The sequence below is a fragment of the Rattus rattus genome, chromosome 2 (assembly GCF_011064425.1).
Source record: "Rattus rattus isolate New Zealand chromosome 2, Rrattus_CSIRO_v1, whole genome shotgun sequence".
NCBI classification, from domain to species: Eukaryota; Metazoa; Chordata; class Mammalia; order Rodentia; family Muridae; genus Rattus; species Rattus rattus.
The window spans coordinates 223,308,966-223,320,146 of NC_046155.1; the positions used below are offsets into that span (position 1 = coordinate 223,308,966).

Here is an 11,181-nt window from a genome sequence, read left to right on the forward strand (position 1 = left end):
TGACTCAGAATTAGCCCACACACTGCCTTTTCTGAAGCTCCGAGGCAGTCCTCCAAGGAGTTGTTGGCCTTTAGAAATCTCATGCCTTCCTAGAGTTCTCTATAGAAAACAGCCCATGTATAGGTCAGCGAGTCTGTTCTAGCCAGTGCAAGCACTGGTCCTTGTTAGGAACCTAAGCGGAAAACCATTCTGAGGAACTTGAAAATGGGTTGGCATGGCTGGGAGTAATTGATGGAAGGCTCCTATGGTGCGTCAAGGAGCCCGCCCAAAGCCAGCACTGATAGGAGCCAAGCTCAAGGCAGGCTCTGAGGTGATAAAGAACCAACCCCAAAGTGGCCCTGATGGGTTCACAAATCAACCCTAAACTGTGGGCCCTGATAGTGCAAATGCCTACTGGAACAATATTAGAGAGAGAGAGAGAGAGAGAGAGAGAGAGAGAGAGAGAGAGAGAGAGAGAGAGAGAGAGAGAGAGAGAAACAAGCAAACAAACAAGAAAACTGGAATTTTGGAGGCTGTCCCAGGTTCGATGCTCCGGATCCAGTGTACCTCAAACCTCGGCATTGATCCCCATCAGCAAAGGGGCATCCGACTGGCTCCAGCAGATAACTTCGGTTCCAGCAATTATTGAGTTTCTGGCACTGTTCCTAAGCTCACGCACGCTGTTGGCCGATGCTCTCAAGGACCTTCCGGAACTCCCAAAAGTGTCCTCCTCTCTGCTTGCCGTAGCTGAAGAACCGAGCTTGCTCCCTAAGTGCTCTCATGAGAGAGGATTCCCCAGCGACGCCTGCAGCGTTTCCTGCCCGCGGTTGCTGCTTGACGAGAGGTCTGTTTACAAATGAGACTACCATAATCTTTATGCTAGCACAGCATGTTTGTGCGAATAAACTGAGCCTGTTTGAAAGGCGGATCTTGTGTGGGGTTCCTAACAGTTGAGTACCTCACAGCCCACTGGCGTGCTCCTCACGGTACATAAAACCATTTGGCCCATAGCTGGGGGGAAAAACTCTTACAGCTTAGTAGAAAAAAAAATCAGATTAATTAAGTACGCTGACCCTTGGTCTTGTATTAGTGTCTTTTTTTTTTTTTTCTTTTCTTTCCTTTTTTTCGGAGCTGGGGACCAAACTCGGCCTTGCGCTTGCTAGGCAAGCGCTCTCTACCAGTGAGCTAAATCCCCAACCCCGTATTACTGTCTTTTATAAACACTATATTTAGCTTCAACTATAGGGAAAGAGTTCATTTTTATTTTGGCCTACTTCTTTTTCTTCATCTTTTCCAGTTGACCACCAGGGCACACGTAGTCTTTTTGGCATCTCAATTCATATGAACATGTGAGCAAGTCCACATGGGGCCTGAAGAGAGGGCCTGGCCCTTACGGGCTCACTCTGCTCTTACAGAGGTCTTGAGTTCAGTCCCCATTATCCACGTTGGGCAGCTTACAAGTTCTTGTATCTCTGGCTCCAGGGGATCTCTTGCCCTCTCTGACCTCCATGGGTACCGAGGTACATATACACGCACAGGCTCACAAAACGAAATTAAAGAAAACAAATATTCAAAAACACATGGCCTCTTGGTTGGTGTTAAGCTCCAAATAATCTTAAAGAGTGGCTTTCCCAGTTAAAAGTGCAGACCTTGTACAGAATGAGTTCATAGTAGTCAGAATTTGGAGCTATTATACATCTCAAACTGGCAGAAAATCTGATCTAGACATGAAATATGTATATGATACGGTGTTGGGTAACCATTATATGTGATTTATTTTTATTTTGTTCTTATGAGCTCCTAAATATTTTAAATTAGACAAAATTTTAATTAAAGTTAATAGGAAGGTGGTGGCTCATGTCGTTAACTCCCAGCTCTTGGGTAGCAGATGCAAGTGGATCTTTGTGTGGCTGAGGCCAGCCTGGACTACAGAGCAACGTTTAGAACAACTGGGGAAACAGTGACTTGAAAACCTAAAAATAATAATAATAAAATAAACAAATAAATTGCCCAGGACCAGTCTTGGCTTTGAGAGGAGTTCTCAGAGAAGGGGTGTCTGGGAGTGGTGAAAAATAAAACTCAAAGTCAATTCATGGGTTACAAGCTAATGGCCTCTGTTCTGCCCAAGAGAGCTTTCTAGATTGGTCTAGGTTCTGCTCTGGACAGCGTTCTCTTGATATTCTAAAACACTCTCTAGATAGCTCATCTCTTGCAGATCAAAAGCCCAGCCTTTTATTTACATATCAATTTAGTCATTATCCCATTTGATTATCCCATGAATAAGCATCCCAAGACCCTAGTCCCTTGATTCTTAGAAAGAGAAAGCAAGCACACATTTTTTTTAAAAGATTTATCTATTTATTTATTATGCACACTGTAGCTGTCTTCAGACACACCAGAAGAGGGCACTGGATCCCATTACAGATGGTTGTGAGCCACCATGTGGTTGCTGGGATTTGAACTCAGGACCTCTGGAAGAGCAGTCAGTGCTCTTAACCGCTGAGCCATCTCTCCAGCCCAACTAGGTCCAGATTTTTTTTTTTTATTCTTTTTTTCGGAGCTGGGGACTGAACCCAGGGCCTTGTGCTTGCTAGGCAAGTGCTCTACCACTGAGCTAAATCCCCAACCCCAAGCACACATTTTTTTAACATTGCAAAAGCACAGATGATAAGTTAGCTGGGTGGGACCTGCCCTGAAATGACCATTCCTACCATGGGTGGACCTAAAATGCTCTGCCCCAGGCTGTTCTTGAATTTTCAGGGATCAGCCTGCCTTTGTATCTGCCAGTCTTTGTATCTTTCTGACAAGCTGGTTCATAATACAGCTGTCTCTGTTCCTTTAGATCTGTGAAGCTTCTCATACAATTCATATTAAATCCTTATATTGTGCACAGTTGAGAAATTATATAGTTGTGAACTCATGTTTTTAGAGTTCTTTCCCACAGCCTTGAGAGGGCTTTCCTGAAGATTTCAGCATCTTACCATTTTGCTGAGAAATTAGCCTGGACTCATGCTGTCTCTGATTATCATGGAGTCCTCGGCAGAGAGAACATTCCTCAAAGGAGGAATATGAAAATATGTACATTATTGTACAAACAAGCCTTACACAGACAGCAACCATCAATACTCCTGGAGGCCCACACCTCCAGGGCACAGGAGGAATAGCATTTTGGATGAAGTTTAAGTCCCTGTCACACTGTCCTTGAAACATTGAAAATACAGTTAATATTCAGATTGCTATCATCCCACAGAGAACACCTGTAAGTCATGACTGAGATGCTAAGACATGGGCTACAAAGCAAATGGCTGGCTTAGGAGCACTGACTGCTCTTCCAGAGGACCCAAGTTCAGTTCCCAGAACCCACACGGCAGCTTGCAACTGCCTGTAAGTCCAGTTCCAGGGGACCCAATACCTTCACAGACATTAATGCAGGCAAAACATGAAATAAGAATTTTTAAAATATTTTTAAAAAAGCAAAATGAAACCCGTTGAACATGTTAAGAAACTAAGATCAAGCAATCTTAAGAATCTGGGATTAACATTCTCTCTCTCTCTCTCTCTCTCTCTCTCTCTCTCTCTCTCTTTTAAGGTTTATGTATTTTATGTATATGAATACACTGTAGCTGTCTTCAGACACACCAGAATAGGGCATTGGATCCCATTACAGATGGTTGCGAGCCACCATGTAGTTGCTGGGAATTGAACTCAGGACCTCTGGAAGAGCAGTCAGTGCTTTTAACCGCCGAGCCATTCTCCAGCCCTGGATTGACATTCTTAATGAAGCATAATTTCAGTCCAGGTTTATGTAAAATGCTTCATTATTAAAAACATAAAATTATCTCACAATGTTAGCAATCAAGTAAAGTTTGTGAAAGTAAACCTGTTAAAATAAGCTCAAACCATCCCTCTGGGGATTGGGAGAGAGAGCAGCAGAACACTTGATGTCATATTATTTATCTAAAAATTGCCCATAGTAAATGTTTAAATAGCTTTATAAAAATAACACTTTATTTTGTAATTATGTGGGGGGAGAAAGATCTTGTTAACTACTTTCTAAAATCTAAAGTAGGAGGGTTGTATCCAACTTGAAATATCATACCACTTCATAAAACATCATTAGACCCTAGTGAGAGTGAGAGGACTTCAGTAAATTCAATTTTTCTTGCAATCATCTGAACATTCATTAAGGACACACACACACACACACACACACACACACACGCACACACGCACGCACGCACACGCAAATAGACCCAGTTCAAACATAAAGAAGAGTGTCTAAATTCTGAAGGAAGAATGCTTTTATGCTAGTAGTATCATCATCCTGTGATTTCAGTTTCTTTCAGCATAATTATGTCAGTTAAAAAGATCTAGTGGCTCTCTTCCCTAGTGGAGTGGAAAAACCTACAAGCCAGACTACAGTCCTTGCTTGTTTCTCTTTACTTCTGAGACTATGCTTTTCCCTAGACCTTCCCACCACACCCTCTGACTCAGACACTATTTGAGGGGGACACCTGTTTCGAATGGATCCACAGGAAATGCCCATGTGGTCTTCTCATAACCGGACCCTTTATCTGGTTGGTTGAAACATGATCATGATATAAAGCAAAACAAAAAACCCACAGACTGTTGCAACTTCCCTGTGACAACACTTACTGGAAGGCTGAGGGAATCCAGTTTATATTTATTTTCCTCCCATTCAGCTCTGGTGCTGTAGTAGAAGGGGGGAAATGTCGAAGTGCAAAAGGAATTTTAACTCCGAAAGATTTGTATTAAATCACACATGCGTGGGTGAGATTTACATCCTCCGGGTGGTTTGGCTTTAAAATGGAATGCTGTCTCTGTAGCAGTCATGGAAATCAACGCAGGTTTCTATTTATAAAACCTGCCCTGGTCAGTAGCTGGTCAAGGAGCTTGCTGTCAAGCCTCATGACCCAAGTTCGATGGAGGGGACTCACACCAGCTGTCCTCCGGCCTCCACACTTCTCCTGTGGTACATGCGTGTGTAACCCCCACCCCTCCAACCCCAAAACGTAACAAAAAAAGTTTAAAAAGAATTTGTTCAATGCTTGTGTTGCAAATACTGGTACATACTGGTAAATTAATAAAGCCTTGTGGAATTTATAAGGGGTTTCACTGTCATAAATGCTCATTAACGTTACAGCCTTTACTGAAACCCAAGTAATGGGTGTCCCTGGAGGGGGACTGTGTGCGGCTTTACCCGCTCAGATCCCATCTGGTAACACGGTAGCGAGCATCTCCCTGCTGCCCTGCGGGATGCCGGATCAGGACCGGTTCGGTCCAGTCCTTCCCGTCTGGCACCTCAGTTGCTCCGGAGGCGATCCCACCGTGGAGACCGGGGGTAGACCTCGCGGACCGCCTAGGGGGCGCCCGGCCGGGACTGCGAGCGCGGCGGTAGAATGACGCAGATGACGCCAGAGATGACACCAGGCCGCCAGCCCGCGTCGGTCGCACTCCCGCCCCGCCCGCGCAGGTCGCCGGTGCGCTCGGCGCCGCTGCTGTCCCCGGGGACGCGCCCCGCCTCCTGCGCTCCGCCCTTCCCCGCGCCGCGCCCCGGTTCCCACGGCGCCGGGCACGGCGAAGCAGCTTTTCTGCCCTCCCCACGAGCAGCCCGGCAGGCCGCGCGAACATGGCGCTTGTCCCCTGCCAGGTGCTGAGGGTAGCCATCCTGCTGTCCTATTGCTCCATCCTGTGTAACTACAAGGCCATCGAAATGCCCTCGCATCAGACCTACGGGGGGAGCTGGAAATTCCTGACCTTCATTGATCTGGTAAGGCCGTGGGCTGCACCGTGTGCGTGTGTGTGTGTGTGTGTGTGTGTGTGTGTGTGTGTGTGTGTGTGTGTGTGTGTGTGTGTGTGTGTGTGTGTGACCATGGGAGCACCAACGCGTGCTCTACACCAACAGCCATGCTGGGCTGGGAAGGCCTAAATGCCCTTCTCACCTTTACCTCTAAGAGGTAACCCGGCAAGAGGAACGCCTCACCAGAAGCCTCTGTTGGCCTTCATCATGAGTGCCCTCAGGCTCATTCTCCACTGAAGTGTTTTCCAGAGCCACCTGCGAAGGTAAACTTGCAGTATCCAAAGGAGACCTGAGTATTGTCTGGTTCCATGGAGCAAGGCTTAGAAACACCCAAACACACCTCCTTCTGAAGGAGAGAAATCACCCAATCAAACTCTTGCACATGCTTTGCTGCCCACTGTCAACAGCGTGCTTATAACTCTTTTTTTTCTCTAGAAACACTGAGAGCGCCGTGTGGCCCCACTTGGCAAGCACTGAACTCCTAGCCTTCCACAGTGAAAGTTTGTAGTTTGCATAATCATCCGTTCTGTTGGCACGTGATAATTTTAAACAGGAGCCGACGACTGTAATTATTATTTTTAAGTTCTTGGACCTTGGGTACCGGAAGTACTCCTGTAGATAATCAGAGGGTCGGCCCAATGCCTAGGAATGACTCAAGGTAGACGTAGAACTTTGAAAAGCCACCGAGACCAAGTCGTAAATACACTCAAATGGTATGAAACCAGGGCCGTGTATGGAAACAGGAGCAATATATGATCACAGAGAATAATATACGAACAAATCCCAGAAGGCTAAGACTCTGAGATTATGGGTAAGATAGGCACAGCCACGAGGTTGGCACAAATTTTCTTGACCCTCTATTCTAACAAATTCGAACCTATTTGAAGATCTTTCCAGAGGTATAAAGAGATGCTTTCAAAGGAACTTCTCTCTGGAACATACGGGATATACATACCTGTCCCCACCTGCCTCTCCGCACAAGGCTAAAGGTATTGCTTGAGTTGGGCTTTTCAACTTCTTATTGGCATTAACTTCCCTCTGAACATATGAATTCCCTACCTGTATTTTTCTTCTTCCTACTGCTTGTCCACCTGAGGAGCCTATGAGGGGCTTTGCTCTCAGTACCTTGTAGCCTTCAGGTAGATGACCGTCCAGGATTACGTTCCTGGATGGGCGGACTGGCTAGTCAGTGGTTTTGCTAGACGTGTGGTAGAGCAAGCAGATGTTTGCACACTGAGAGTCTACTCAGTCTTCAGTAGCCCCAAAGCTCTGATAATTATGCATAGAAAGCATGGAGAGTACTGACAAGGCACAGGCAATCATGTGTCTTCTGAAGAGTGAACTTAAGTTAATGATGTTCACGTGCCATTAAAAAAAACGTGCCTAGGTCTTCAGAGTCCTTTAGGGGGCAATGAGAGCAGAACTCTCTTTGCATCACGGCCTCTCCTCTCATTCCCCAGTCAGCTCTTCCCTTGAGCTGGCCCGTTTGAGTGAGAGCAAGGATGGAACCATAGCTTTTATGAGCACCATTCCTCTGTGCCTTCGCCTTTCGCAGCTTTTGTGGGAGAGCAGAGAACAGGTCATTGGGTGAGAGGTCATTAGGAACTGGGAGTGTTTGTCAGCTCAAGGCAGGGTTGCTGCCTTACGCAACTGGCATTTCGTATTATGGATTAGAAAAACGAGGCTCACGAGAAACAATCTCCCTCCCTCGAACCCTCACGTGACTTGAGACAGTAGCAGTCAGTTTGACGGGCTGTCGTGCCTTTTCTATTTTGGTGTGCAGTTTTTGGACCCCTTTATTTATTTTTTTTACAGCACTTAACTACACAGGTTTTCTTTTGGTAGACCAGTATTAAACTCGGGATCGAGACTTCGTTTCACACTTACGTTTTAGCCCTCTGTTTATCTAGAGTCTTAATCCAGTCATTCAAACTTGTCACGGTCTGTGGCTTCTGGTTGAAATGGAATAATTACACTTAACTAGTAGTTCCTGAGAGAAACTACCTCTGAAGTACATTCCAAGAAGCATGCAGAATATTCTTCTGTTAGAGGCTTAGAGTCCTTGGAGCATTGAACAGCTGTTCAAACAGCCAATCTGTCAGACCTCTGTGATGGCCTGAAAAGAGACTCCCAATCTAAGCTACCTGGTTAATTTTACATTCCTATGTGTTTTTAAATGCCAGTGAGTAAACTTTATGTACTCATCCTGGACCATTTTAACGATTCTAGGCAGCTTTCAAAGAGGGCCTTTGCTTTTCACAGTTTTAATAAGAAGGCCCCCATTTCTGGCCAACTTGGATTGCGAGTGAGGCCACTAATTATGACCACCACGGTTAGAATCTAGTTCTGGGCATCCGTTTACTTGAACAGGACTCAGGAAATTTGGGCTCATGAATGTAGGCACAGGTGGTTATGTGGTGGTCAAATCTTCCTGTGAGTAGGAGAGTCATTCTAGCAGATTCAAAGCCAGTGGTCAAAAGCTGAAAAGGCTCATTGCTACCAGTGATCTTAGACTGCCCGAGTGTTGCTTTCCTCGGTGTGGAGAGCCTGCAAGGGAACTAGAGTGCCACGGGAGAGTTCAGGTTACTAAGTGGAAAAAGACCACCTCGATGTGTTAGGGAGAACCCTGGGACCCACAGATTTCCACATCTTAAAGCTCAGAATCTCTTGACTGTGTTAAGTTATTGGGAGGGGAATTAAGAAGGCCGAACGCTGAGTTTAACTGTTCAGGAATATGCAGAGTAATGGCTCTGTGCACACATGAGCCCTCTTAAAGGCAGAATAACAGACCCGAAATAAGGAGGATGTGACCATGGGATTAAGTGACAGAATGGCTCTTAATTTGCCGACCGTGAGGATGGGGGAAGGGACAAGGAATTGGATGTCCCCCTATCCTTTAGGGGGACATATAGATCTGCTGACATCTGAGTTTTACCTCAGTGAAACCTGTTGTGGAGTTCTGACCTCCAGAGCTGTAAAATAATAAGTAGCAATAGAAGAAGAACACTGCTGGCTGAGAAGCCTCTGGCTTAGAGGAAACATCCTCACATGTGCATTCATTGATTCTGCTTGCCAGTTAGACATGTAAGAAAACTGCCCCACTTTTGGTTGGACTTCCGTATGGTAACAGGATTCTAACGGCTTCACCCTGTGGAGTGTGCACATGGGTAACACTGGACAGCGGAAGATTCTACACCACACGGAGAAGACACGGCCTTTCCTTTGGTCTGAACTATCTCAGAAACTATTGCTATAGGACACACGAAGCCAGAAGGACTACTCTGAGGTGTCAATGGGCTGGAAAAGAAATTAAACAAACCGTTGGGTTATTCCCTCAGTCAACGTCATTACAGATGGGTTTTCTTCAGATGTTCTGGACTCATTTCCTGTATTCACTGGCTGTAGGGTGCTTCTTCAACTTCCATGGTGACTATCCCCAAAGATAATTAAAACAAAGAGGAAAATCGGGTCAGATTAAACCAAAGGAAATTCTGTTGTAGAAGCCCGCACGGTAGTTCTTAGAGCAGGAGGTCCTTAGTGAACGTCTGAATTAGCGGAAACAATCTCTTTGCAAGTAGTTGATGAGTGGTTTTTTTTTTTTTTTTAATTTCTTTTAATTTTCTTGTCCGCTCTCCTCCCAAAACATCAAAGCCATTTTAAAAGTGTTTTAACCCAAACATTATTTAGATATGTATAGTAAAATGTCTAACAGTAGAGACAGAATCAACTTCCTGGAAAATATGAACTGGGCCTTTGCTGTCAAGATTAGCAATGACATTGGATTCAAGTTAGTAAAATAATGGATGAATGAATGAATGAATGAGGTCTGGTATTCTTACCCACTGTGGTTTTGTTACTGTTTGGGGAGTTATCATTTCTTAGGGCTGTGCCTTGCTCATTAGTCTTATCTGGACCCTTCATTCAGGCTTTGGCCACTGCAGTCTTTCACCCCCGCACAAAGTGTGACCAAGGGCCTGTGCTCAGTGTGCCTCACGCGCCCCACTAGAACTTCCGTATTTTGCCTTAGCACTTATTTCCCTTTCTGTGACAAAGTACCTCCAGAAAGGACTTTAAGGGACTAACGGTTTAATTTGGCTCACAGTGTATGGGGATATAGGACGTCGAGAAGGGATAGGAATGCCAGCAGTTGTGTAAAGCAGAGAGTCACAGGGCTTCTGACAGCAGGAAGCAGAGAGCAGAGCTGGGGAGCAACACTTCAAGGCTCACTCATTTCCTCTAAGGAGGCCCCATCGCTTACTTTCCAAACCATGGTCAACTGATGGGCACCGTGTGAACCAGTGGGAAACATTCCACATTCAAACCTCAACACCTTCCCGTCCAGAGTTAGCCACTTCGAGATCATCAGGTGAGCTCTTTGCCCCATCTACCATGAGAATGAAGACCATTTCTCAGCAGTCAGACTGTCGGCGTTCCAGAAAACGTCGACATCACTCCGGAGGGGCCCACGGGAACTCTGAGGAGGGACTTCAATCACATCAAGGTAGATCTGAGTCTTCTTGGAAAGAGAAAGAAAAGGCTTCGTACTGACCAAGGGTTGGGTAACAGAAAGGAGCTGGCCGCCATCAGAACCATCTGCAGCCATGTTCAGAGCATGATCAAGGGTGTGACACTGGGCTCCCGTTACAAGACGAGGTCTGTGGATGTTATTCAGGAGGACGGGTCTTTTGGTTGAAATCCGAAATGTCTTGAGTGAAAAATACACCCGCAGGGTTCGGATGAGAATAGCTGTTGCTTGTTCTGTCTCTCGAGCCCAGAAGGATGAAGCAATCCTTGAAGGAAATGATATGGAACTTGTTTCAAATTCAGCGGTTCTGATTCAGCAAGCTACAACAGTTAAAAAACAGAAGGTTTCTCGATGGCATCTATGTGTCTGGGAAGGGAACCGTGCAGCAGGCTGACAAGTGCGACCTCAGTTTCCTAGCTCCAGACCAACGATGCGGATCACAAGGGCAATTTGGGCTCTTTGGGGACAATAAAAGATTTATATATTGAGAAAAATCATCAGCTGATGGGTGCCTATATTCTAGTTTGTGAAATGATGCTCCGGACTGTACTGTAGTTTTGTAACTTAGTGGGGATTGCCTGCAGATAGAAGTACTGAGTACTTTCAAACCGTGCTTAAGGTGCCTTAAACCACGACATAGTTAAAACAGGTAAAACATTACAGTTTGAAAACAGAGGAGAAAAGTAGGTACCATACATCAAGGGGTGGGTTACTTATTACCATTGTAGAACATACCGGGATAATCCTCAGGGGAATCCAAAACACACAAAACAATTCCGTCGTCTTATTGTTCCTAGAGTTGGGATAATGACTGCACAGCATCATGCCAGGGAGCAATGTCTTCCTAGGCACTGAC

General features: G+C 45.5%; 1 protein-coding gene across 2 annotated transcripts in view; it reads left to right on the forward strand.

Moving 5' to 3' along the window:
- Positions 1–5,440: 5,440 nt before the first annotated feature.
- Positions 5,441–11,181, forward strand: part of Aig1 (androgen induced 1) — a 223,148-nt gene continuing 217,407 nt past the window's right edge. The window contains exon 1 of one of the 2 annotated variants that reach the window (XM_032894969.1): positions 5,441–5,770. In XM_032894969.1, coding sequence (XP_032750860.1) covers positions 5,630–5,770 — 141 coding nt within the window. In that variant the 5' untranslated portion in view covers positions 5,441–5,629. The remainder of the gene's footprint in view (positions 5,771–11,181) is intronic. The other variant, XM_032894968.1, reaches the window with a different exon arrangement.